Source organism: Pempheris klunzingeri, chromosome 1 (assembly GCF_042242105.1).
Source record: "Pempheris klunzingeri isolate RE-2024b chromosome 1, fPemKlu1.hap1, whole genome shotgun sequence".
Classification (NCBI taxonomy): Eukaryota; Metazoa; Chordata; class Actinopteri; order Acropomatiformes; family Pempheridae; genus Pempheris; species Pempheris klunzingeri.
The window spans coordinates 3,026,783-3,054,083 of record NC_092012.1 but is presented as its reverse complement, the minus strand read 5'-3'; the positions used below and the strand labels follow the sequence as shown (position 1 = coordinate 3,054,083).

At 46.1% G+C, this 27,301-nt stretch overlaps 2 protein-coding genes across 3 annotated transcripts; one reads left to right on the top strand and one right to left on the bottom strand.

Annotated features, from left to right (window-relative positions):
* The first annotated feature begins 83 nt into the window (after positions 1 to 83).
* On the top strand, positions 84 to 7,992 carry tubgcp4 (tubulin gamma complex component 4). Its single transcript, XM_070829275.1, has 18 exons — positions 84 to 228; positions 1,178 to 1,306; positions 1,498 to 1,620; positions 1,701 to 1,754; positions 1,861 to 1,917; positions 2,392 to 2,471; positions 3,314 to 3,515; positions 3,617 to 3,782; positions 3,872 to 3,996; positions 4,115 to 4,165; positions 4,244 to 4,349; positions 4,895 to 5,002; positions 5,594 to 5,738; positions 5,837 to 6,014; positions 6,883 to 7,017; positions 7,099 to 7,215; positions 7,303 to 7,442; positions 7,544 to 7,992. The coding sequence occupies exons 1-18, from the start codon at positions 151 to 153 to the stop codon at positions 7,548 to 7,550; spliced, it is 2,001 nt and encodes a 666-aa protein (XP_070685376.1). The 5' UTR covers positions 84 to 150; the 3' UTR covers positions 7,551 to 7,992.
* tp53bp1 (tumor protein p53 binding protein, 1) lies at positions 7,982 to 26,435 on the bottom strand. Of its 2 annotated transcripts, none has more exons than XM_070829255.1 (27): positions 26,148 to 26,435; positions 24,635 to 24,722; positions 24,454 to 24,538; positions 24,299 to 24,363; positions 24,078 to 24,212; positions 22,728 to 22,782; positions 22,466 to 22,635; positions 22,239 to 22,383; positions 22,047 to 22,141; positions 21,791 to 21,975; positions 19,990 to 21,139; positions 19,137 to 19,253; positions 18,844 to 19,035; positions 18,640 to 18,706; positions 16,967 to 17,056; positions 15,416 to 15,677; positions 14,863 to 14,931; positions 14,620 to 14,772; positions 14,096 to 14,316; positions 12,774 to 13,171; positions 11,954 to 12,145; positions 11,663 to 11,842; positions 10,776 to 10,976; positions 10,605 to 10,699; positions 9,661 to 9,857; positions 8,392 to 8,528; positions 7,982 to 8,299 (listed from the first exon to the last, which is right to left on the bottom strand). In XM_070829255.1, the coding sequence occupies exons 1-27, from the start codon at positions 26,325 to 26,327 to the stop codon at positions 8,112 to 8,114; spliced, it is 5,112 nt and encodes a 1,703-aa protein (XP_070685356.1). In that variant the 5' UTR covers positions 26,328 to 26,435; the 3' UTR covers positions 7,982 to 8,111. The 2 variants fall into 2 exon arrangements, with proteins under 2 accessions (XP_070685356.1, XP_070685364.1); XM_070829263.1 differs by having other exon boundaries at positions 10,788 to 10,976.
* Positions 26,436 to 27,301: the final 866 nt, after the last annotated feature.

The window sequence follows — 27,301 nt, the reverse complement described above, 5'->3', positions numbered from 1 at the left end:
GAGCGTAGTTTGATGGCCCCACGCCCCGTGATGCTTTGCGCCGTTACGTAGTCAAGCTGCGACAAGCTCGGGCGGCGGTTTGTTTTGGTGAGTGAATGGACCCGGTGCGACACCGCGTTTTCTGTTTTATTCAACTCCAGGTGAATTAACATGATTCACGAGCTGTTGCTGGCGCTGAGCGGATACCCGGGGACCATTTTCACATGGAACAAGCGAACAGGTTTGCAGGTAAAAACTGAACTCTGACGGAACAACGCTTCTGATTTAACATTGATATGCTAGCTGATCCGTTATTCACGTTATTTATTCACCATTTAACTCACACAGCACACCGAAATGATATTATTGTGATGTTATTGTTTGTCTGTTTAGTTTGTGCTAACATAAGTTACCCTAACTGCAGTCTTGTGCATTTGTTTGTCCCTCAAAATATCCTCTTCAAATAGAGTTGTGTTCAGAATAACCAGGAATACATGAATACGAGGAAACATCTGTACTCAATAGTTAAATTGAATGAATAACTCTTATTATATACTCAGACAAGTTAGGAGAAGCTAAAAATGAAGTTACATAGCATTTATATAATTCTAACTATTGTATACATATACATATTTATTATGCACACAGATGAATGGACTAATAAAATGAATACATTCTCCCGTCATGAAGGTTGTAACGTCCAGTTTTTGTTGAAAGTGTAGCTTTAACTGTAGAGTCATGTTCAAGCAGTAGATTGTGGTACACTGGCAGGTGTTTCTATTATTTTGCCCACCCCATTTCTGTCAGTGAGGGAAGGCTAAACAACAGAAACACCTCTCTGTGTAAAGCAACAGACCGATGGTGCCAACAAGCCACCCAGTTTACTAAAGCGTCACATCCAGTAAATGGACAAAGCACCTGTTTCTAGTGTTTCTATTTCCTCTTCCCTGACATCAGGAGAGACACCATGATAATAACAAGGAAGGATCTAGGCTACAACCTTCCATGGTCGCTCATATTGCTTGTAAGGAGCAGAACTATTGATTCCCATCACAACAACATCCACCATTATGTGTGCATGTGCCACTTATACAGTGGGTGTAATAATAGTGTTCGACAGGTTTAAACTCAGCTGGTCTAGTCTTAGCTCGTGCCCCGTGGTGATCTTTGAACGTGAACCACTTTGTTTCACCCACAGGTGTCCCAGGACCTGCCGTTCCTTCACCCCAGTGAGACCAGTGTCCTCAACCGGCTCTCTAAACTGGGCTCCGATTACATTCGCTTCACAGAGTTCATAGAACAACACACCGGCCATGTGCATCAACAAGTGAGTAAACTGTACGATGAATTATAGAAATACTGTTCAGTCTTTTTAAACAATGTCCATAATCAGTGTTTTGGCTGCATCTGTAGTGTTTTTGTGTCAGGAGATATAACAGTATCTTCCCATTCCCTTTCTAAGACAGGGTTTCTCTGCTAGTAAAGCAAATACTTATCTTCACATCAAAATATCTTTAGGAACATCACACAAACCAGCCCAACCAGACGGGACTCCATGGAATTTACCTGCGGGCTTTCTGCACAGGGCTTGACTCCGTGCTGCAGCCGTACAGACAAGCACTGCTGGACCTCGAACAGGAGGTAGAATAATGGCACAGTAAACCAGAATAGATGATGAGGCATGTGACAGGATGCTCATTCAACTTGTGTGTATGTTTCAGTTCCTTGGGGATCCACATCTAACAATATCTCATGTGAATTACAAGCTCGATCAGGTAAAGCATGAATGAAAATTCTGTTGGTATCCGTTAAAAACATGCTTAAGAAAAGTCTTCAGTCTACATGTGTGTTTATCTAACACTGTTCTTTTTCTTTATTAAGTTCCAGTTGCTGTTTCCTTCTGTGATGGTGGTGGTAGAGACTATAAAATCACAGAAGGTAAGGATTGTCTCGTTCAGGGTGGGGTAGTGATTAGAAGGGGACAAATTGTTTAACCAAAAAACCCTCAGCAGACAGCCTTGATAAAATAAGAATGAACTGAACCACAACATCGCTGGTTGAACAGCGAAGCAGAGCCCTTATTGCACGTCATCCCGTGTTGTCACCATAAAATAACAAGATCCACGTGGATCAACAGACCAAAGTTGTCTTAGGTCAGAGGAACGACATGTCATGGTGTGTGAGCTATTGATGTCTCGTCCTCTTGGCTATATTTGCATGAAGGAAATGAATGAAGGAATTCAGCCAGAATTGCCTCACTACATGTTGATGAGCACACTGGGAGCTCCGTGAAGTGACTAGAAAAGTAGATGTACTCCTCCACAGTCACAGCGGGGAAACACCACTCATGGCCGTGTGCTCTTGTTGTGTGTGTGTGTGTGTTTGTGTGTGTGTGTGTGTGCGCTGCTTTAGATCCATGGCTGTCAGATCCTGGAGACGGTGTACAAGCACAGTTGTGGGGGACTTCCTCCTGTTCGCATGGCCTTAGAAAAGTAAGTTGGCTCTCTGACTTGTGTTGACATGGTTGGGGGGGGGGGGGGGGGGGGGGCTATACACTGGACTCCATGTAGCAATGCTACAATATTTTCTCTTGTTAGAGACACAAAATTTAAAAATAGTTTGTATTCTAATTGACCTTTTGTTGCAATAATGTTATGTTTTCTTTTTTAATGTGAAAAAGGCTTAAATCTTTCTTTGATAGTCTCACATAGATAAATCCTGGATCTGTATACTGTATTGGTTAAAATAGTTACATTCTTTATTCTCTTTATTCTTCTAACTTTGATTTCCTTCTTAAATTCTGCGATTTAGCAGCATTTAACTTCCAACAACCTTTTTTCTCTGTGTTGTAAAATCACATAATGTTGCCACGATGTGTCCGTGTGTCTTTCCTTGGCAGTTGATGTTTATGTGGCTTATGTTTAGATGTGTGTTTGAAGTCTTCCCTTTTCGTTTGGCCTCGACCCGTCTTCTTTTGTTTGTGTGTGTTCATGTGAACGGTGTCCCAGCTCAAAGCCTGACTGACTCCCTGTGGCCTCTCAAAGTCATTCTGTCGCCACAGCACCTAGCATGAAGTGCTGCAGCTCCCCTGTAACATCTTCCAAACAGTTCAAGAAGAAAAGAGCTACTTTCACCTACCTTCCACTCCAATTCTGTCCTGTTCAGTACACATTTTCCATTCTGGTGAAATTATATGTTTAATATATAAAAATAATGTTCTGTGCAACCTTAATAATATGTTTGAGATGCACTCTACATTGTCCTGTGCTACAACTGTAATGTCCTGTTATCTTTTCTCATGACGTTTGTGTTGCTGTTTTATTCCACTGTGCAGGATTCTTGCTGTGTGCCATGGTGTGATGTACAAGCAGCTAGCGGCTTGGATGCTGCACGGACTGCTGCTGGACCAGAGCGAGGAGTTCTTCGTGAAGCAGGGCCCCAGTGCAGGAGGAGCCGCTGCCAACCAGGAGGAGGAGGAGGAGGACCTGGGGCTGGGAGGCCTGAGCGGGAAACAGCTCAGAGAACTACAGGACCTGGTGAGAGCTGCATCCACGTCCACGTCCACGCCGGCCGGACGAGAGCTCAGCGCGTGCTCTTGAATGGAGTCTTGATGGTGTCGTTTTGTGTTGCGGTGCAGCGGCTGATCGAGGAGGAGAACATGCTGGCTCCGTCTCTGCAGCAGTTCTCCCTGCGGACGGAGGTGCTGCCCTCTTACATTCCCATCAGAGTGGCTGAGAAGATCCTCTTCGTTGGAGAATCTGTGCAGATGTTTGAGAACCACAACCACAGCCCATCTAGAGCTGGTATTCTGTTGTGCTACTATCAAAATGAAGTCCTAGTACAGCACGTGGAGCCTAATGTTGTCCAACACACACTGTTTTCTTTGGTTTAGGCTCCATACTGAAGCACCAGGAGGACATGTTTGCCGCCGAGCTGCACAGACTCAAACAGCAGCCTCTTTTCAGCCTGGTGGATTTTGAGAATTTGATTGATCGCATCAGGAGCACAGTGGCAGAGGTGAGCTCATAGCGCATCCACTGCTGCACTATGTTCTTCTTTTAGCCGAACAGCATTGGAGGTTTGCCGCTACGCACAAAATGACTAAATACAAAGCCACAATCTCTCTGACCTGCAGCATCTGTGGACGTTGATGGTGGAGGAGTCAGATCTGCTCGAACAGCTTAAGGTTTGTATTAGTCACACTTGCTTCTGGATCATAATTTAGTCGAAGATTAACAGCGCTGATGTTTGGATTTCCTTCCAGATTATTAAGGACTTCTACTTGCTGGGTCGTGGCGAGCTCTACCAGGTTTTTATTGACCTCGCGCAGCACATGCTGAAGACGCCTCCGACAGCCGTCACTGAGCACGGTACATTTTAAGGGGATATTTAACGTGGGGTCAGTTAGTGTATTACCTACAGTGGATGGGGGAAGTAGTTTCTGATGGGGAACTGAGGCCGCTCTCTCTCTCTCTTTGCTCTTCTTAAAGCCACCAGGCTCCATTGACAAAACCAGTGATTTTATGTAGCAGAACACAGTAGTTGATAGTCTGCCGCTGCCTGTATTGTTAGGTTTGTTAGTGTGATTCTGTGACTTTGGTGTTTTTAAATGGTTTGTCTGGATCTGATTCAGTGTGTTAGTTCATTGGTTGAGGCAGCAGTAGCACAGATGACACCCGTGTTCTGTGAGGTAAAATCACACCTTTTGTCAATGGAGTCTGGTGGCTCTGAAGCAAACAAAGTGAAAGAGAACAGCTTCAGTGCCCCGTGGAAAGGCCTGTAAATGTAGTGTACATTTCAACTGATGTTTTCATTTCATAAAGTGTGTTTGCATTCAGGGCTTGTTAATTACTTATGGTGATAGTTGTCATAAGAACTGAGTGTATTTTAACGTCACGTGTTTTCTGCTCCACAGATGTAAATGTGGCCTTTCAGCAGGCAGCTCATAAGGTGCTCCTGGACGATGACAACCTCCTGCCTCTGTTGCACCTGACTGTGGACTACCAGGGCAAAGACAGCAAAGGTGTCAAAGCTCTACTGCACACGTTAATGACGTAAAACCAGATGAGGAGACTGGAAAAGAGACAGGAACAGACTCCTGTGTACTCTGAGATGATGTTGTTCTTCACTTGGTGTTTGGTGCCATCCAGTGGCTTTATGATCAAACAGCCCCAACTTTAAGAGAGCAGCCTGAGCAGCTACCTGTTGTTTAAACGGATAAACTGACCGCTGCTCCACAAGAGAAATGGACTTCGCACCATATCATCCAACAAGCTGAAACTATTATTTAATTAGAACTTTAAACAATTTTGATAATTGCAGAGCAGAATAAAAATAAACAAGTGCCTGTTGGTCAAACAACACACACACAATGTAAAGAACTGTGATGGCGTTTTATAGACTTAGTTAAAGTAATCGACTGATTAATGGATAATAGGAATAATCATTATTTGCAGCCCTATGTATGTGTAACATAACAGACGGTACATTATTTGCTGCAGTGAGATCAGTTTGTATTTTACACGAATGCATCACAGAATTAACCCGAAGCCTCCAGGTGCTGAATCCTCCTCTCACTCCTCTGGTTTAATGGTTATTATGTGTGATTTTCCAGAGGCAGCAGGCCCCAGAGATGGAGCCACTCCTCCACAGGACACCTCCCCCCGTGAGGTCCCCCCCACAGGCTGGGCGGCTCTCGGCCTCACCTACAAAGTTCAGTGGCCGCTGCACATCCTCTTCACCCCTGCTGTCTTGGAGAAGTGTGTACTCCTTTGGCTTCCTATCGCAGCATTTATTCGATTGTCCGTTTATTTGGCGTACACGTCTCCTCCTGTCTGCTCCTCCTCTCTGCGCTCAGGTACAACGCCGTGTTCAGGTACCTGCTGAGCGTGCGGCGGGTGCAGTCGCAGCTGCAGCACTGCTGGGCGCTCCAGATGCAGAGGAAGCACCTCAAGTCCAGCCAGACGGATGCCGTCAAGTGGAGGCTACGCAACCACATGGCGTTCTTGATCGACAACCTGCAGTACTACTTACAGGTGATGGTGCAGTGAGACCCCAGAGCACATTTCCCTCACTTAAACCACCATTTATACAAACACATTAAACCATCTATTGATATTTAAAACAAAACAAAACGTACTACAGTGTCTAGTTATTTCTGCTAAAAGATGAAGATTTGTTGACCCATTTCCTAAAATGTCTCAACGTAAAACACGTCTGCTGACTTGTTTTTAGGCTCACGCTTGTGCAGTCATAAACGTTATCTTAAGATAAAACGTATTAAGATTCACAAGAAGAAAGTTCTTAAGAATGTTCTGTGCAACCTTAAATATTTTCTTCTTCATACAAACTCCTCAGATGAGACAGAGACATGAATATAAATTAGGTGTGGTGTCTTTGACTATGTTAGTTCAGTTTATTAAAATAAGCCTGTTCGTCACTGTTATTTCTCTCTGACAGTCGACAATATCAAAAAAATCTGTTACTTTGAAAATCAAAATTTACATCAATTAGAAATTTTCCTCCCGAAGCTGCAACTCAAACAATGATTTGCCTAAAAACATGACTCCATGTGTTGGACAAGAGCTTAAATGTTACCTGTCACATTTGTTTTTCAGTAGAAATGAGACATCCTACTTGGTCGTGTAAAATGTTTCACTGCTGCAGGCTCATCTTAAAGTTACAAAGAAATTTAAAACCTTTGCTTTCAAGAATCTCATTTATTCCTCAGTTTTTTTCATAAAAGGAAACATAAGCAGATACAATAAAGAACCATAAGACCTTTATTCATGATTATCCAACCTTGTTGTTTGTCTTAAGGCTGAAGTTAAGAAGAAAGCAGCACTTAGGAAGTATTTCTGTGTCTTCAGTGAATCTGTGTTTTCTCCTGTCGTCCGTCTCCAGGTGGACGTCCTGGAGTCTCAGTTCTCTCAGCTGCTCCAGCAGATCAACTCCACCAGAGACTTTGAGAGCATCCGACTGGCCCACGACCACTTCCTCAGTAACCTGCTGGCCCAGTCCTTCATCCTGCTGAAGCCGGTACGGACCAGAGCCGCGTTACATCGGACCGAGACCGTTCACTGAAACAACAGCAGAGTTAATTGGTTCGTCTGTCCTCAGGTGTTCCACTGTCTGAACGAGATCCTCGAGCTGTGCCACAACTTCTGCTCTCTGGTCAGTCAGAGCGTGGCGTCCCTGGATGAGAGGGGAACGGCTCAGCTGGACATCCTGGTCAAGGTGGAGCCACACGCCTCTCCTCTGTTAGTCTGATGCTGGAGAACGTAGAGATGGATCTTTGTAACACCGCCACGTTTTATATTTCAGGGCTTCAGGCGGCAGTCCTCCTTACTGTTTAAAATCCTCTCCAGTGTGAGGAACCACCAGATAAACTCCGACCTGGCTCAGCTGTTACTGCGGCTGGACTACAACAAATACTACACCCAGGCTGGAGGCACCTTGGGCAGGTAGGACGCAGGATTTTCAGTGAGCTTGTGATTGTTAAAACTCTCTTTGATCAAACAGGTCAGCGTGCTGAGGTTAATTCCAAAACGTTCTTTCTTTTCAGTGTTTAAGAAGAGCGTTAAGGATCGGAGACACGTCCTTTAAACTCCTTTTACTGTTTGTGACCTCTAAAGGATAAGTTCACCCAAATCATACAACCAGATTTTCTCTCTCTCACCTCTACGTAGATGGGCTTTGTTTTTTAACAGGACTTTAAGAGCATTGATTTACCTTTTGAAGAAATAGTGCCACAGAAATCTGTTCACAGGTCATTTTTTTCCAAAGGAAAGTGGTTTGAAAAACAGAAAATATCTTTTTAAATAACCTCACTGCACAAATCTAAACACATACGCCTGCAAGGTGAAAGACCACTAGAGTAAAGAGGGGACACGTGTTTTGTGGTTTGGGTGATCTGACCCTTTGGCTTATTGTCCTTGTATAAAGTGTAAATATCAAAACCTTGTAAGAACCATCTTCTGCAGAGAAAATAAACTTACATCAGTTAAAATGAAACGAGGGTCACAATTTATTATCTCATAAAAACAGACAGGATAAAGATATGTACAGCGGAGGCATGCAACAGAACGGATGGTGAACATTTAAGGTGGTCGAAGGCGTATTGCACATGTCGATTATGAGGAGGAGTAGTCGTGGCGGTACTGAGGCTTGCCGAGGAAGCCCAGGCGCTCCCCACGGATGACGCTCTGGATGATCCACTCGGGGGACACCAGCGGGACCTCCTGTGATGTCACATTCTTCTCTACCAATGGCGGACAGGCATGGTCTGTCACCACAACGTCGTACTTGCCAGCAGGGATGTCTGCAGACGGAGGGACGAGCAAACTGTGAGTAACAGCGGGATCATTGTGTGTGTGTGTGTGGGGGGGGAGGAGGGAGGAGAGGGGTCTGTACCTGAGCCCTCTTTGTCTGCCTGAAACTGTCGGACGGAGGAGCCTCCACCCAAAGTGATCAGCTGTGCCCAGAGCTCCACTGGCTTCTCAAACACCAGAAGGACCCGTAGAGCCTTGAACGGGCTGCAGCGCGGATGCCTGATTAGAGGGAGAAATTATTCATTTTAAAAATCTAAATTAAGCGCACAACTTTTACTGTCCCACATTTTAGTTGAGTGAGTGTAAAAATTAATGCTTTTCTTGAGGAGGTCCACTGATTATTAGGGGATATTACAGGCCAATTAATCAAATGATCAGAATTATGTCAGCCTTTAAAAATCCACCGTTGGTCGACCTCCATTATACACTACTCACTAAAAGTTAGGGATATTTGACTTTCAGGTGAAATATATGGAAAATGTAAACAGTGAATGCTACAGTGATATTATATCATGAAAGTAGGACATTTAAGTAGAAGCATGCACTGGTGATTTCTTCATTTTAAACAGTTTATTGAAAGAAAATCTACCAACAGTGGTGGGTATACCACAACAAAACATGTTCAGTGTCTCAATAAATTGGGACGTGGCCAAAGGACGTCCACTCCTCTCCTTTCTGTGACTCTTCCAGTCTCTGTATCACTGTTCCAACCTCCTGATGACACTCTGTGACCCTCTAAGCTCAGTGAACACCTCCGTCTGAGGACTTCCTGTTTGAAGCCTCCAGTGTTGAGGTGCTGCTGATCAACTGTTAGGTGTCGTCTTGGTCTCATGATGTCAGAATGTGAACAGCAGGATGAGGAGGACTGTTTAAATACCAATTCTAACTGAAGCAGGAAATGTATTGGTGGATTCATGGATCAAACCTGTTGTGAATGTTGCTGTTAAGCTTCTTGTTAGAGAACAGCAGCTGGTGCAGAAAGTACTGAGACACTGAACAGTTGGACATGTGCATTCAAAGGTTTAGAGAAGGTCACATTAAGTTCACCTGGAAAGGTTAGAATGCATTTTAGGTTCATCCTGAAACTTCACCTGAAAGCTGAATATCCCTGACTGTTAGTGAGGAGTGTATATAGTGTCCTCAAAAATTCCCACAACTGAACCAGAAAGTAGAGCCCATGGAACATTACAGTTGCTCAGCCTATTTGTCTCGTTTTAATTTGGCAGCAGAGGATGATAGTATTTGTTGGAGATCACTTCATCCATCCAACCTTCTGGCAGGGATTTCTCTCTCACTGGCTCTGTGACTCGACCCTAAATACTCTCCGTCTAGTGCAAAACAAACATCTCACCATTCTACGATGGCGTCATCAGGCCCGACGCCGGCGGGCAGCAGGTAGTTCCTGTAGTTGAGCAGCTTGTTCTCTTTGCAGCAGTCTCGCACCCAGATGTGCGACACGCTCGGCACGCCGCTGGCCAAGCACAGTAGATACTTCCTGGTTCGACAGTGTTGGTCTGCAATGAGCAGGCTCTGGTAAGCTGCTTTACACTGAAGAGGGGACCGGGCACAGACGAGAAGAACGAGGATTACTGATGTACTTGAGCTGAAACATGATATTCAGCACCGTGGATCAAAATATTTAAATATGACGTCTTAAACGATCAGCAGTCAGAAATGTGAAAATATGTGGAATAATAAACATCTAACAATAATTATGTCTCATGTTTAGGACTAATATTGGAAAAGTCACTTCCCTGTGTGTTTTTAACAAACTTCATACGTGTTCTGTCTGGTGCAGGCTGGTGGTTTGACAGCTAAACGTAGGAACTAAGTACAAAATAATATTCTGCTGCATCATATGAACGATACGATCAACAAGTAATGCTCCTTTATACTCGTGTTCTCAGATACCGATGGTCCAATAACATCTGCCTTCATGTAAAAGAGCTGGAGTGAATAATGTAGCCAGAGGTTCCTTTTTATGAGGAACAACCTTCTGCTACACATCAAGTCTTCTAGAAAGTAGAAGTCAGGTTAGGACTTTTCTGAGGAACAGATTTAGGATTACATTTGCAGTGGAATTGTTGTTTCTTAATATGGGAGTTGTTTTTTTTATTTTCCTACTTTATGGTGTGATTTAGGTTTGGATTTCAGGATTGTGGTTGTTAGTTTTAATGTTTGTGCCTCTTTGTTCTCTAACAGTGTTTTCACTTTAACATGTTATCCTCTGGATCTGATAACCTGAATAAAACCAATCAATCAGCTAAGATTAGTTAGTACTTCCGGTGTACTTGCCTGTTCCTCATTGAAGTCTGGCAGGATGAAGCCTCCACCTGCCTGCAGCTGGGACTCTGTGTATGCTTTGTTGTACGGGCCCGTCTGCACGTACTCTGTCCAAGAAGAAAATTAAGAAGGATTATGAGGAGAAGCTGCAGCGTGCTGCAGCTGGTGCGAGCAGTTTGTCACCCTCCGCCTCACCCTCCTCCTCGTCGCTGGAGAGCTTGTTGGTCAGCCGGTCGACCTCGGACGAGGCGGTCAGCATGAAGGCGAAGCCCATGAAGAGAGATGCATTCTGGGGCAGCGGGCCGTGAGTCTCCGCCACATCACAGGACCGACCGGGGAGATCTGTGCCGCTGCCGGAGGTGTTGCACGCAGCGACCCGCTGAGCTGCGGATGAGAAAAGCACGTTTGTTTCCCGTCATCTGTCTGAAGCATCAATCACACTGACGGCATTAAAATGACTCTCACAGCAAACACACACCGGTGACTTTAGCAGAAACACACATTTTATCCTCCCTCCACTTGTGGCCCAACACCATGGCAATACTGGTACACATTATTAATTACCTCAGCGGCAGCCAGCACAGCGGCAGAGGACGGACAGACCATACGGAGGTCCACATGTCTTAGATGTGCTCAGTACAAAAATCACACATTACTCACTCCATGTCACGGAACAACATCTAAAATCTAACAAGTCGGCTGTAATATTCTTCTTAATGAATTAAGACAGAAGACAAGATCAAAGATTAAAAACGTAGACAGCAGGTTAAAAGAACAGGTTCTAAAAGCCATTTTTAAAACCATAAATATTTCCTATTAAAGTCTGTTCACAGGAATATGTATTATACATCAGCTCTAAACTGAACATCCTGTTCTGATCATACATGTCATTACATAGAAGCCTGACTTTGAAGTTCCTGAAGGTTTTGAAGTAGTCATAAAAAAAAAAAAAGGGACAGACAAAGTCAAATCAAAATAAGAGAAATCCCATAAAAAATACCTATAATTTAAAAACTACTCCCCCCCCCCCCCCCCCCGTCTGGTGAGACACAGTCATGAATTGTCTGTACCAGCTCTGGCGCCCGGGCCCCTGCGGCCCCTCTTGGCGGGCGTCCTGGAGTCCTCGGAGGTCACCAGCTTCCTCTTGCCGGAGGGGCCGGGGGATCGGGGGCTGCTGGAGGAGCCGCGGTTGGGAGTGTTCTGACCCTCGGGGGCGACTCTGCGCCTCCTCTTCCCCTCCACCAGGTTATCTGAGGAGCACATGAGCACCAGCTTTTAAAGAGGAAACACAGCGGTGGCTTTAAGAGAACCTAAGACAACTCTCTACATGCTGCTCTCGTGTAAAGTGACGGTGGTCTTACCGAGGCTGATGTCGGAGGCCTTGGCCAGGGGGGCGGAGGGCTCGTAGGGCCCGAGGCTGTGCTGCTCCCTCAGCTTGTTTCCCTGCTCCAGAGACAGGATGACCGCCGTCCTGTTGTACCACTGCCTCTGGCCGTCCTTCTCCACACTGTAGAACAGCTCCTGCCCCTCTGTCTTATGGCCTCTCACCACACCTGCGCACACACACACACACACACACACACACACACACACACACACACATAAGATATCAGAGCTTTTGGTCCGATACAAGTTTTAGTTGTTATAAAAATGACCGAGCGTACCGATGGATGTTTGATCCTATAGAAACTTCTCAGAGTGGAATACTGTGATCCACAGAGAGGAAGCTTCAAGAACCCACAATTAGACTTGGAAAGTGAACTCAGTCGAGTGCAGATCAAAAACAACAGAAACAGTTGTTGTGCTTTGTGTGACTTTAGTGAATGAGAGCATATCAGGGTTGGAATTAATTCTATGGATGCCAGTAAGAGGAGTCAGCAATAGAATAGGTTTTTCGACAATTGTTAATTGAATCGCTGCAACTGCGAGAGGTCTTTCAGCATGCAGGCGTTAATGTTCATTCAGTAGTATGTTAGCTCAGCTGCAGCAACACACACGGCCAAATGCACGACCCCCTCCAGGTTCACACCGGACGGGAATAATAAAACAGAAACATCCAGGTGGAAGTTCATTACAGTGGAGTAAACTTCCTGTTGACCTCCACACAGAACATTTCCAGCTGTAGGCCCTGATGGACACCTGATCTGCATCCTACACATCATCCCTCCTCTTCTCCCTCACCTATGCTGAAGTACTCGTCCTCCAGCAGAGCCGTGACCTCCGTCTCCAGGGGGATGGGGTCGCACAGCAGGATATCCTTCCCCACCACCTCGCACTCGTAGCCGTCGTCGAACCGCAGGCGGAATCTCCCCTCCCCGGCGTCTTTGATGATGCGGCCTGAGTAGAAGTAGCCGTTGGACGACCACTTGGCCACCACCCGCAGCCCGACGAAGCTGCTCCCGGCCGAGTCCCCCTCCTCCGACAATGACCTGAGGGAGTCGGAGTGGCTGGGCAGCTCAGCGTCGGTGGGGCTGATGGGGAAGCGCGGGGGGAGCATGCGGGTGTAGGGCTCGTCCTCCGAGGAGGACTGTGGGTGGCCGTGAGGACCGAGCCTCTGCAGCGAGCCGACACCCCCTCCCCTTAGAGAGAGAGACAGTCTGTTTAGGCACCATCACATGTTGGAGTAAAGGCGTAGACAAACCTACTAGGATGTTTTGTCAGTGAATATTGTTTGGTAGAAAACACGTTTGGCATTTGTTGGATATTTTGACGATTGTTCAAGATTAAAGCAACGTTTTGGACGGTTGGTTGGACAAGACGAATCTCACGATGTCACTTTGGGAAACTGTCACAATAGTTTTCACTATTCTCTGACATTCACGGGACAAACAAAGGAGCATTTGATTTATTTATTTACATGAAAAAAACAATCAATACGGAAATAAACGATTAGTTGCAGCTCTGAGTGAGAAGATGAGGCGTCAGGCGATTAGTGAGAAGAGGAAAAGTGAAGGGTCGTTAGCGATAGCAGGCGGCAGTGTGGTTTCTCTAAGTGCAGGCGAGCCTCAGTGAGGACTCACCTGGACAGGGAGGAGCGGGACGGGGGTCTGCCCCTTCTGGCCCTCCCTCTGGGGCTCAGCGGGACGAAGGCCCGGGACCCCAGGGTGCTGTAGCCTCTGTCCATTTTGACCAGTGACCCTGCCCTCTGACCCCTGTGACCCCTCTGTTGATGCCCGCCTCCCCTCCTGGGACTGCTGACACACAGAGGGGACCAGAGGAGCCCGTCAGGTTGCACAGGCACTGATCTGGGGCCTCTCTCAAAAACAAAGGCTCCCCCAGTGAATACGAGGAGCCCGGTGAACCCAGATTCATGCCTGTGAGCAACCTGCACCTGAAGCAGGCAGCGATCAGGGAATCACTGAGAAATTAGGGTGTTAGAAAGTCAAAGAAGGCAGAAGAGGATCAGCATGCAACTAGTCTAGACAGATAAAGCAGAGAGACTTCGACAGGACTGAGGACAAAGAGAGAATTTGACTGGCACAGCGGGGGTGGGGGGGCAGTACCTGTTGGATTTGGCCCCTCGGCTGGGCGGCATGATGAAGTCCGACCTGATGAGGCCGATGCTGCTGCTGGTCCCTCCCGAGCTGTGCCGCAGGCTGGAAGCCTTGGACGACAGCGAGCTGATGTCGCCCAGGTCGCCAGAGGTCACGGAGCTGCTGCCTGTGCGGCACGGAGAGATGTCGCTGTCCAACACCTGGCAGTCCACCACTGGCTCCTCGCTCTCCTGGTGCGAGAGACACCAAGTTTAAACCCAAAGAGAGATCAAATGTGTAGATTTCCTTGTTATATCTACTGTCATACAACTCAGTAAGAGAAAAAACAGCCACCTGCTCCACATGAGAACATCAATCATTTATTAGTTTGGTCTTTAAAATGTTTTACCAGGATTGTTTTTGGGCATTTGTGCTTGAAAACAAACGATTATTTGATTTGCACGATGGTTGCAGGTTCATACAGCCGCAGACAGTTTGACACGTTTAATAACTCTTCCAGTAGGAAACCAGAGAAATGAGAAACCTGCTGTTACCTCTGAGACTTTGCGCTCCACCTCCTTGCCGTCCTCATAATACACGTCTGTGATGATCCGCGTGACGGTGGTGCGCACTTCCTGGATGGTGCGCACGTGTCTGCGGTGGGAGGGGCCTGCGGTTCTTCTGAAGGACGGAGATTCTCGTTCGCCCTTCGAGACAAAATGCACGAGCGTCAACTGGACAACAGTCACATACGCAAGCGTAATCTTCCTTCTCCATATGCACCTGAAGCTCCGTACCCTGCCAGCTGGGGAGCGCAGCCCCGGAGCATCGAAGCTGGTCTGCTGGGACACTGTCCGCTGACGGAGCTGAGACACACAGGACGGAGTAATCAGCACCTCCACTCCTCATGTAGCACCCACTTACGTCTCATTTGTCAAAACAAAAAGCTTAAGTAAACTCAGTAGCCAATAACGGAGTGGGATGCACTTCCACTTTCTTAAGTCTGACATTTTTAGGGCCTCTAATGGTGTTGGAAAAACAACAACCTGTGAACTAAACATATTTAGGACTTTTAATTTAAGACCGGTGTAACAAACCTTCTGCTTCAGGAGATCTGTGACGGCAAATATTACGTTTGTTGACACTCAAAACTAACTAAAATCATGTGTTGAGCAACTTCAAGACTCAAATTAAACTTTACTAGAATTTTAGCTTTGCTGTAATTTTGTTGTTTTTAAGTTGGGACAGTTTTGCTGTGGACATACAGAGAAGGTCCAATGTGGCATAACATAATATAATCAGTATGAACATGACCAACACCTCCCCTACGCTGTGAGCCTGCTGACCAACCTTGTTGGACGGACTGGAGGCGATGCTGTTGTCAAAGGTCTGCTGGGGGAGCTTCTGTCTGGCATCGGTCCTGTTCGGGGTGGGCAGCTCTGGAGCTTCAGGCGGTCCTCGCCTCTCTGCAGACTGCTCAGCCGGGCCCGGGGGCTCCTTAGGGGCCTCTTGTGGCGCTGCCGACACTTCCTCTGACTGGCTGTTAGGAAGGCTGTTGCATCCCAGTGAGGACGCCTGGGAGCTCCTCTGCGGCGAGGAGAACAGCTCCCCTCTGCAAAGACGTTACAAAGCTGATGCTTTGGGACTTTGGGCAGTCGGCCACAAAAATATGGCATCAATATCAGAATCTATCTAAACTTGAATGACACCAGAGCCATTAGTCTGACATTAAACTTGAATTTGCACCCAAAGGTGTGGCTCCTGGTTTCACAAGTTAGACTGACTGACATTAAAGCCCCCTTCACATGGTGGCTGACCAGACCTCTCTCTCACCTCTCCAACCTCTTTCCACAACCACTTCTGTCGTTTTGCATGCATACAGACAGACAGCGTGCAGACAGACAGACAGACAGACAGACAAACAGACAGACAGACAGACAGACAGACAGACAGACAGACTGACAGTGCAGCACTGAGAATGTCTTCCTGAAAATATGCAGCGATCCATAAACATGTTTCCTCCTTCCTGATGAGAGTTACATGAAACAGGATGTCGTAGAGGTGATGCTGAGCCTGACAAGCTGAGTCCGAGCTGTCGCAATATGGCTGCTGTTCAGAGGTTAAACCCTCTTACTGAGATGACAATATGTCCTCTCCTCTGGCACCATCTCTGGCACGGTTCTCTAAACTATTTAATGCGCACATCAAGTGGATAAAAGAGAGAATTCGACTGCAGAAGACACTTCGTAAAGACGACCTCACTTTGTCACAGCGGGAGGACAAAACTACACCTCACTGATCCTCCCGTCCCAAGAGAAGCCAAGAGAAAAAGCACTCGGTGCGAAAAATAACCCTCCATCCCACCACCAGACTCCAAAAGTAGGTCTCTCGCTCTTACACGCTCACACAGAGTGGTGGCCAGAGCAGACCTATTTCTGTCTACTAAAATACATTACAACAGGGGAAAGCTATTCATACTTCAGGTCAAACGGACGTGTGACGCTCCCACAGAATGTGTACATGACAAACTGCACCAACAAAGTTAACCCCACTGGTGAACACCTTTAGGTAACTGCAGCAGTAGTATGGGTGGTCACCAAGGTCGTGCATGTGGTGACATTAAAAAGCTAAGAAAAGTGGGCCGACAGCGCTGTGGGCATATGGCAGGCTTTTCCCTCTGGAACCTCCATGTCTTGCAGGATCGGGGGGAACGTACAGTATCTGCACACGTACACATTAAATTTCTCATCCAGTGCAATTCCAGCGCTCCAAAGTACAGGCAGGTGGAGCGGAGAGGAAGTGGAGAGGAAACCCATCTGGCTGCATGAGACTGCAGTATCACAGTATCACAGTTTTACATTAGCAGATGAACTCCGGTGCCGTAACAGTGTGTGTTCTTACCGGACAGGTGCGGCGTGTCCTCCGGCCTGGCTGTCCTCCTCTGATTCCTGCTGCCTGTGCACCTGCCTGACGCGACTGAACACCGACGGGCTGCCGAGACATGAAACACCAGTGTTACACTCCTGTTTCTACAACACACCTCATGCAAATCAGTTAAATAACTCATTGATTAATGTAAACTCATGTGGCAGCAGTCAGACTGCAGCTAATCAGAATCAGGATTACTTTAATAATCCCCAAAGGGAAATTGCTTTTTGTAAAATATAAATATATAAAAGTATGAATAAAAAAAAGATGTATTAAAAATTATTATTACAAATTATTACACAGAGGTAAATTACTGCACCAGGTGAGTCCAGAGTCTTATAATAATAATAATAATAACAATAATACCACTACTAATAAAAATATATAACAACATGCACAATCATAGTAAGGCTCTGTACTATATAATACCAATAATACTACTACCACTACTACTACTGCTACCAACAATAATATATAACAACATGTACACTGAGGAGAGTGAGGAGCTGTATTATATAAATTCTAAAGCTAACAGGGTCCACAGAGGTGCTCCATTACATGTCATCTAAAAAGTTCTTATAAAGTTCTTTATAAAAGTTCTTGTTCTGATGTTTGATTATGGGCAGAAGATAAAAAATAGCTTTAAGCCAGAAAAGCTTCACAACAACAGGAAGACTAAAAGCAGGAGCACTAAAGAATGAAGACAAATATAGAATTAGGTGTCAGCACTATTTTTAAACTCAAACTACCAATGTTTGGCTCCCATCCTGATCAGAGACCTTTAATAATGAGCATCTGCTGTTAGAGTTCGATACAACACTCAAACTTACTTCTTTGTTCATTAAATATGAACCCGATTCCTCAAAATAACAGACGTAACCTACTTAACCCGACCTCGTCGTTCACAAGCGACGTGATCCAGATAGATCCCGTTTCCAAAACACAAAGCTGAAGAGCTTAAATTATTGATCTCATATTAATGACAGCGTAACGGGGAAGTTCCAGCTCCTGAAGCTGAGGTGACGCCATCAGCTTCAGCTAACTTTCCCTCACACACGTTATGAAATGCTGCACTGTCGAGGCCGCTGTGGTGAAGCGGAGCCGCGTTCCAACACGAGCGGGCGGAGGTGGACGCAGCAGAGTTCAGGAAAGAAAGAATCGGATTTTATTCAGTTTTATTTTAGCCGATAACGAGCTGCGAAAACATGTTGGGACTGGGCCCGACACCGACCATTAGGACCGGCTCGGGTCGACCTCACACACGTCATGAGCTGAACATGACAGATGCTGATATATTAGTGGGACTAAAGACATCATCTTGTCACACTATGTATTTATTGTCATTATAACATCACCACCAAGTTGTTTTTTTGTGTTTTTCTCCCCACACTTACTCTACTCTAATTCTTTTCTGATGCTGTTTGTATGTACGTTTCTTCTATCTTCTAAAAAAATGAAAAACATTGCACTCTCTAAGACGGCTGCCTGTGAGCTACAATCTTCATCAGCCTAACTTTTACTGTTTGTAAAGAAACAGTGGAGGTCGGCTCAACAGCCACTGAAGAACCTCCTCCAGAGTGACTGAAGACGGTAACACACTTATGAAGGAATGAGCTGAAGTGAATAAAGAGAGAGAGTGGAGTTACCTGGCGACAGTCTTAGCAACGGTGGTAACCTTGACCACAGAGCCGTCCTCTTCTGATAGCGCCGGCTCTGAGGGAGAGAAACGCATTACTGAGAGGGCGATGACTGCATGCAGCGTCTCCATGGATACCGGCCTGTCACCGACAAGCAGACGCACGGGCGTGAAAGCGAGAGGAGGGAGGAGCAGCGTGCGGACGAGCTCTTACTCTGCAGGCTGAAGCGCTCCGAGCCGCCCTCCTCCACGGGGGTCACCAGCTTCATCCTCAGGCTCAGCTTCCCGTCCCCCTTTTCCGACGTGTCCTCCCCGCTTTCCCCCAACACGATGTCGCTGGCCGCCATCGCCGCGTCCGCAGAGACGTCGCCCACCATGTCTGACTTCTCAGAAAAGGACGTGATCTCTGCGGAGGAAGAAAAACATTGAGGAAGCTCGGCGTCACAACACACTGAGTTTATTCTGACACCATGTGGAGTTTCCAGTTTGAGCGGCACAAGAACCCACCGATGGGGGTGCTGTGTCTCATCGTCTGCTTCAGCTGGTTGATCAGGGGGGGCGTGGCACCGACAGCGGGACCAATAAGCTCCCCTTCTTTAGGAAGTGTGAAGTGGAAGGAAATTTCTGTGGCAGAAAGGCACAATTACAATCAGACACCCCCCCACCTCTAATGAAACTAGAGACCAACCCTGGCAGATCTCTTAGAGAACATTTCAGGGGGTTAGATGTAAAGCCAAACGTATTTAGAGGAGAAAACAATAGTGAAACATAAATCTAAGAGCTTATATTTGACCTACTACACTCGCCCTAGTTGTCCTCTGCAGTAAAGGATTATTACGTGTTTCGTTTGAATAATTTCAGTGGTCTGAAAGGGTGCAACTAGAGAATCTCAGGAGAAAGATCTGAATATCAGAGACAAGACAAATAAATTACATGTATGACTAACACATTCTGTGTTTTAGTTTATTTCCTATTATCTGCCAAGGACTTAGAAACAGTAATTCATGCATTCATTTCATCCCAGTTGTTACTGTTTTGCCTTTTTCTCGCCTCACACAACAAAACCTCAAACTTCAGCTGATTCGGAGACTCATAACCAGGTCCAGCAGGAGAGGACACATCTCAGCAGCTTTAAAATCACTTCACTGACTCCCAGTCTATTGTTAGAATAGATCTTAAAATCTAATTGGTCACCTTTAAGGCCCATAGAGGGTTCCCAAATATACTGCAGACCACCTGACTCCCTACGAGCCTCAAGGCAACCTGAGGATCCTTCTTACTGATTCTGTCTTACGATCTTTGTATTTTATAATATGGTTTGACTGTTTGCTTACGGTCGCTGTGAGATAGTGTAGCTTACCTCCTGAGCTGTCACTCAGGCTCTTGTCTTTGAGCCCTTCTGGTTGAGGCGCCACCCTCTCAGTCTGGGAGAGCCTATCAGGGGCAGCGTGCACCTTCTTGGCCTGAGCCTGAGCCTGATGGCCGTTGGCGGAGACGGACACGTTGCCTCTGATTGGCTGGGCATTAGTGGGCTTGGACGGCGGCGTTCCTTCTTTCTGAAGGAGCTGAGAGTCTCTGTCGCTGTCTGTGACAACGATGACGCTGTCCTCTCCTCCGTCTTCGCTCTCCTCCTCCATGGGCTCAGGGGACAACAGCCGACTCTGGGACAGAACCAGAGCCATTCCTGAGGCCCCCCCGCCTCCCACTGTGCTCTCCTCCTCCTCCTCCTCCATCACCTCTTCCTCCTCCTTTTCTGCTTCCCCTTCCTGACTCTCGTCCATCCCGTCTTTGACTGTCTGACTGTTGCCAACCGTCCCAAACTTCTGCGACGACGAGTCTATGGACTGACTCTTTGCTCTGACAGTCACCGAGCCCTTCACCACTTCCACCACAGACGTCTGAGAGGCCGTAGACTGAGAGGGCAAACTGCAGGGTGAATTGTCTGAGGGAGTCTCCTGCACACAGCTGTTCACAGTCACATTAGAGGAGTCTAACTTGGGCTGAGAGCAGGACACCACGTCAGCAGGCCTCACCTCTTTGCTGTCACTCTCACAGTCTTTTACAATCACATTTTGTACATTCAAAGCCGCTGCCGTCTTTTTGTGCACATCAGACTTTAGCGACAGTTCGCGCCGCTCGCTCTCGGCACGTTCGCTGCAACGCTTTTGTAATTCAGCAGAGGTGGAAGTTTGAGAACTCGTGGCAGTTTGTGACTCTGCGGGGACGCCGTTGCTCTGGTTCCTGTGATCGCAGCGGGGAATCGCAGAATCGCTGGTGTCCACGCCGGGCGGCTCTTCCAGCTCCTCTATCTGCGTGGCCTGGCTGTCCTCCTCGGCGCGCTCCGACGCCTGCTGAGCCGGGTTACTGCCGTCTGTGTTCACAGAGAGCTGCAAAGGCAAAGTGAAGGGAGCTGACTCTAGGGGCTGAGACGGCGTCTCGCGAGGCGACGGCGACGTCTTCTTATCTGACCGCTGCGACGCCTCCTGACTCTGCGTCGGGACAAACACGTCCTGAGGAAACAGATAAAACATCATGAACTAGGGCTGCAGCTCAGGATCATTCTTATTATCAATCAACCTGCTGATTATTCAGAATGTAAAAACTGTTAGAATAGTGAAAATTATAATTTCCCTGAGTCCTTGATAACGTTTTTAAATACTTGTTTAATTCAACAAATCAGTCCGAAATCTCAAGATACTCTGATTTACACTGATTTAAATCAGACGAGAGCAGAAAATCTCATATTTCCCTCCAACTTTTCTCTAATTATTCTATTTCTTTGTCTAAAAAGCAAAGAATTTTAATGCAATTAGTATAAATACAAGCACCTTGAAAGATGACTGATTAAAATTCAGGCAATGTTAAGCATTTCCAGCACTCGTATAAACTAATCAAACAAATAATCAACAGTCAATCGACAGGTAACGAGTCAAAAGCTGGCAAACATGAGGGCTAACTTTGCTTTCTTCTATCAGTAACTGGATCTCTTTGGGTTTTGGACTGTTGGACAGAACAAGACAACTAAAGGCTTCGATATGAGTTCCTTAGTTTTTGACCTTTTGTTCGATGATTAATTGATTAATTTAAATCATGGGAAATCTGTATGTTGCTGCCTTTAAAACAAATAAGAAACTGATAACTTTTAAAAATGAAGCACATACATGAGAGAAGTCTGGCTGGGAGGGCAAAGACAGAGTTCGCTCGAGCACAAAACCAGGGGAATTCTGGGATACAGGAGTGGAGGCGGACGGGTGTGGCTTAGAGGTGGCCTCCGTTTCCATTGGCTCTTCCTTTTCCCCCGCTCGGCCTTCTGGGGGCAGCGAGGTATCCATCGGCTCATCGGCATCTGACAAAGCAAACCAAGTTTAGCTGCTCGCTCAGTTTAAATTCAGCCACTAAAGCAGGTTAATCATTTACCGTCTTCGTTCTCCGGCTCGGTCGGTGAGCTGGGAACTATTAAAGGGGTGGTGGAGAAGTTGTCTGGGGTGGGGGCGACATAGTCGACAGAGCTCCTAGGAAAAGGGGGCAAAAGGAGAGATCAGAATATCAGGTCACGTTCCAGGCTGTGAGGATATGATGACTGGAAACGAGAGCAGTCCTGCGACCTACTGGGACAGACTCTGCTGCACCAGCGTTCCCTGTCCGGACAGATGCAGCAGTCGCAGGGTGTGGGCCGGGGTCAGGGTGTGGGCCGGGGTCAGGGTGGGGTGGCCCTGCTGCTCCGGCTCAGACACCGTGCTGTCTACTGCAGCACCTGCGAGCAGCACAGAGGCATCATGGGAGACACGGAGGGAACTGAGCTGTGTGGAGATGCTCTTTGTGTAGCCGGTACTGACCTGTCCTGTCGGCGTCAAACAGGTCCTCCTGCGACGACAGGATCTCACAGTCCTGCCGCTCTTGCTTGCCAGAGGCCTGAGTGCTCTGTGAGTGCAGCAGAGCCTGGACGCTCAGCTGCCTGCCCGACTGACCCGGAGACTCCAGTGAGCTGCTGGAGCTCACCTCAGATCTGCAAAAAAAAAAAAAACAACAACAGTGCTCATAAAGAGACCAGCATGTGCACAGTAATGAATGTAGGATTATTCCTTCATTGAACTGTACCTGACTGCTTTGCTGTCCTGACTCTCTGAGGTCCTCGGGCTGATCTTCTGCTCTGCTGATGAGAGAAAGGACGAGATAAGTTAGTGTGAACGCTCTGATCAGGTACTAAATAATGAACTTTTACACCGAGCTGTGCACGTACAACACAACTTTAACCTTCTTCATACCTCATCTATGCATCTTAAATTGATCAGACAGCTAAAAAACAAAGTGCAAACTCGAGCAGAAGCACCAGAGCAACAAAAATACAACCTTGTCATAGTTTCTGACCTCTCTAATAAAAGCTACTTCCTCATTGGATGTTTTGATGAAGATGGTGGTGAACCCCAAAGTCTCCCACAGGTGTTGCGATCTGGTGACTTGAAAGGAAATAACACCACGGCGGCCGTACCGCCCCCTCTAACATCAACTATCCACACAGCCAGTTTGACGAGCTCCATTTTCAACTGGCCTTTGTGCCCTTAAAAGAAAGTTACGTATTCCCAAATAAACAAACTGACATTTCACCTTCTGCTGCAAACAGCGCTACGTGTGTGTGACGCCAAACTCCTGCTAACTACTGAGCAGCGTGGAAACAACCATGGGATTAGTGGGACAGTCACTAGAGCTGCGAGGGCTGAGCTGGTTTAAATGTACAGCAGCTAATTAGCGGCTGTAATGAGGAGCAGAGCAGAATCAACGGGGTTCAGAGCAGCAAAAATGCAACGAGTGACAGAAACGCTGGCAGCCAGGAATGAGACAACATGACTAATGCAGCACGTCTGGGCAGACTGATGTTCTCCAGAAAACTACCCCTGATCCGGATATATTGAATTTATTTATGTTGTTCAGTACGTTTAGGCACCTAATTTGACTATGTAATTGAATTTGATTACTTCATGGATTCATTTTTACCTTTTTTAAGCATCATTAGCACAAACAGCTCTATATAATTATATCTATACTGCATACTGGTAATATCACTTATATCCATGCACCATTGGTTTTGGCCTTAATGTCCTACATCTTGGCTGCAATGCCCCAATAAACTCGTACTTCCCTTAAAACGACTGAACTCCAGCCTGATAACATGACTCCCATCATCTTTACATGGGTCCTGTGAGGAAGCATCTGTATTCATGTTCATCTCTGCAGGACTTTCCTTTTATTTGTCATCTGTCAGATTCAAATTGAATTGTCTTAAATTAACCAGACCAGACTGCAGCCTTTCAAACGTGGATATCATTCGAGATGTGCAGGTTAATGTTCTCTGCATCAATTCAAATGAGATCAGAGGCCTAAATAACAATGAAATACAAAACGGAGCACAAGAACAAAATCACAGTTTGTATAAATAAAAAGCCTCAGTACCTGATTTGGTGCCTCTCTCGCTGTCTGGCTGACGTATGATGTCTCCGTCTTCTTCCTCCTGCTGACTGTTCACCACTTCACCACGCAGGTCCTGACTCTGAGAGAGCTCCAGAAAGCCAAACTGAGAAGTTCCCTCTGAAACGCAGACATACAGATTAAAGATTAAATTAAGTACCACACTGAACATGGATGCTAATCGTCCTTAACAGAAGAGCTCCTACCGTCAGACTGGATGCAGTGAGTAGTAGAATCAGCTCCAGAGTCCATATCAGCGTCCTCTGCACACCTGAAACAGCAGGACTCAGAGTGAAGACACTGCGCGGCTGTTTGACCCTGAACATTAGAAAATCAGCAGAAAACGCCCGACACCACATACTTCTTCTTGTCCACAGGAGGGCAAGTGTTAAGGACCTGACTCTCCTCCTGGAATGCTGAACTGGGGTTGGCTGTGGTGAAGATCCCTACAGCAAGAAAAGAGAAAGAAATGTTTTTCTTTATTATTATTATTATTCAGATACTTGTGTGTGCTGTGTTCATGTCGGTGGACGAGCACTGACCGGGTTCAGCCTGGCTGTTACTCTGGGGGCTATCTGATTGGCTGTCAGTCTGAGAGTATCTGCTTCCAAGTGGGGAAGATATCAGTTCCTAGAAAAGGAAAAAATCTTTAGTTTCACAAAACAACAAACGGAAACAAAACAGTTCAAACTTTTTTTTTTTTTTAAAAAAACCTTAGGAGGAATAGCAAATCTCTTGTTATTAGTCAGGTTCCCTTTATTGTACTGATGAGAGAAGCTCTCTACAGAACAAACTTATTAAAGCAATACAGCTAATTATGAATGCTTGAACTCTGTCAAAAGACTTCTTCTTTAGGTAGAGGAGATTGGAGCCAGCTTGCAAGTTATAACAAAGTTTAATCTTACATGTAAGAGGAGCATTTAACAGTGCAACAACATCATAGAGGTTACAGAGTAAAAGGCTCAACCAGTGAGCAGGTACAGTGGAAATGAAAAGGTACATATTAACCTCTGTGCTTCCTCCCTGGCGGGAGGGAAGAGGTCTAAAGTTCAGTGCTGACAGGGAAACAATCTCAGAGATCCAGATGTGGCTGCAGGATCGGTGAACACTGTCGCCTCAAAGCTAGATGGTCTGAACAAGCGGCCGTCTCGAGCCTCTCTGTAAGGAATTAGCAGGCTCTCCCCCGTGAATACACTAATTTAGAGGGCGACTCATTGAGGTGAACTGGGATCTGTGCACGTGGACATTGTCATTGTTTTTCTATTTGCGTTGGTCCTGTGACAGACTGGTAATAATAATAATAATAACAATAACAGCTTGAATCTATATAGCAGCTTTCTAAAGAGCCAGAGGGTGGGGGGGGGCCACACTGAACGCTCTACCCCCAGAAGTCCTCCTCCTAGACCGGGGGATGGAGAGGAGACCTCAGGTTCCATGAAGTACCGCGGGGCAAGGCTGTGGAGTGAATGTGGCCGTCTATGGACAGGTTTAATGGAGAAGAGCCCAAAATATATTAGTGGGAAAGTGTTTTAGTGAAATGTGAGTACAGATACTGTACTTTAGGAGAACTTAGAGGTACTTGTACTTGAGTATTCCTGTTTTCTATTACTTTATATTTCTACTCTACTACATTTTTATTGCACTACACCCATTTGAGAGCTGTGGTTAGTATTTCTCCAGGCTGGAGATGTGTTTGAATTATCCTAAAGTAAAAAAGTGAGTGAAAAAATAAAATTATCTTCATGTTAAGATGGATATACATTAATGCATCAGTATTATTATGGGCTGTTTTTCTCTACAGTGAGTACTTTCACTTTCAGTACTTTTTTTGTTTTTTTACATTTTGCAGATTTTGTTTTTACTTTAGTCAGATTTGCCTGCAGCATGTTTCATTGTCCTGGTGTGTTTTAGCCCTGTAAACACTGCAGTGAAGGATCAGTGCTGTTTCTTACCTTACAGTCAAACAGTCTAAACTGTGGTAGACATGCATGATCACTGCTGCTGCAGAAACTATAAACCAGCCCTGGATGTGGGTTAGTAAAGTTTGCATCCTACCAGGACCGGGCTGCGGGCGGTGGGCTGCAGGCTGGACAGGCGGCGGGCCAACAGAGCTCGGTAGCTGCTCTCGGGGTCGTCCTCCAGGGCGACACTGTCCGGCTGAGAGTCCTCCACGATCAGACACGGGTTCTCGGGCTGAGGCAGGCTGGAGTCCAGTTCACTTCCACTGGGATCCATGAGGTCGGGCCGAGGACAGGAGGCGGGCTGCTGTTAGCTGTCCGGGCAGGAGTTGAACAACAAAGGCGGGCATGTGAGTGAGTCTGCGGCTGCTTGTTGTTACCTGGAACTAGCCGGTGTTAGCATGTTAGCTAAAGTTGGTGGCTAAGTTAGCAGCTAGTTAACGCTCCGCCCCATAACAAAGCGAGTGCGCCGGAGAGCCTTTAGCACTTCCCCGGAGCCGCGTGGGTCAACTGGTGGGTTATAAAGTTATCAACTATTGATTCATATATTTATTTATCCAGCGAATGATTATTTAAAATCAGAAAACACACACACACATACACACACAAACACACACATACATACACAAACACATCCTTCAGCAACTCGCGGCAAAACTGTGGAGAAGCGATTTCATTGGTCCGGCTGATGATGACGTCACATGAGAATGCTGATTGGTTTTATGGTTGCAGGATTCTTTTTTTTTGTAATTTTTATTTTTTATTTTTTTATTTTATTGTGATGGTATTTGGAGCATGTTTTATTTTACTATTAATACTAAATACTCTTCTAAAATAATACTATATTTTTTATTACTTATTCTTACATTGTACAGTAACTCGGAATGATGATTAAACCCCTTTGTCTTGCTGTTTAATGATGTTGGTGGGCACATTTTGGGAGCTATTTCTTGTATTTTATAATACTTTTTATCAATATATTTTCATTTTATATCCTGCATTCATCATTAATGGCTTCTGATTTGATTTGATTCTGAAGCCTTTATTGTCATGTCACAGCGACACTCAAGTGATGCATTTCCAACACGAAAAATATATTAAAAACAGGACATTGTTCATATTAAAGAGAAGAATATTAAAGTGCCTGAGTGCAGCAATGTGCTCAAAACATTATGTGATGTTTTGTTTATTCAGCATGTTGATGGCTGTGGCAAAGAAGCTGCCTGAGAGTGTGGTGTTTCCTGTTTTGGC

Bases quoted from the DNA above. Each gene is read 5' to 3' on its own strand.
- tubgcp4 (XM_070829275.1), top strand. From the start codon at position 151: ATGATTCACGAGCTGTTGCTGGCGCTGAGCGGATACCCGGGGACCATT. The intron at 1,621-1,700 runs GTAGAATAATGG...TGTATGTTTCAG, and splicing joins TGCTGGACCTCGAACAGGAG to TTCCTTGGGGATCCACATCT. The intron at 5,739-5,836 runs GTGTGTACTCCT...CTCTGCGCTCAG, and splicing joins ACCCCTGCTGTCTTGGAGAA to GTACAACGCCGTGTTCAGGT.
- tp53bp1 (XM_070829255.1), bottom strand. From the start codon at position 26,327: ATGGATCCCAGTGGAAGTGAACTGGACTCCAGCCTGCCTCAGCCCGAG. The intron at 9,858-10,604 runs GCAAGTACACCG...TCCCCTCTTCAG, and splicing joins CAGACTTCAATGAGGAACAG to TGTAAAGCAGCTTACCAGAG. The intron at 8,529-9,660 runs GTGAGATGTTTG...CCCTCTAATCAG, and splicing joins GATGACGCCATCGTAGAATG to GCATCCGCGCTGCAGCCCGT.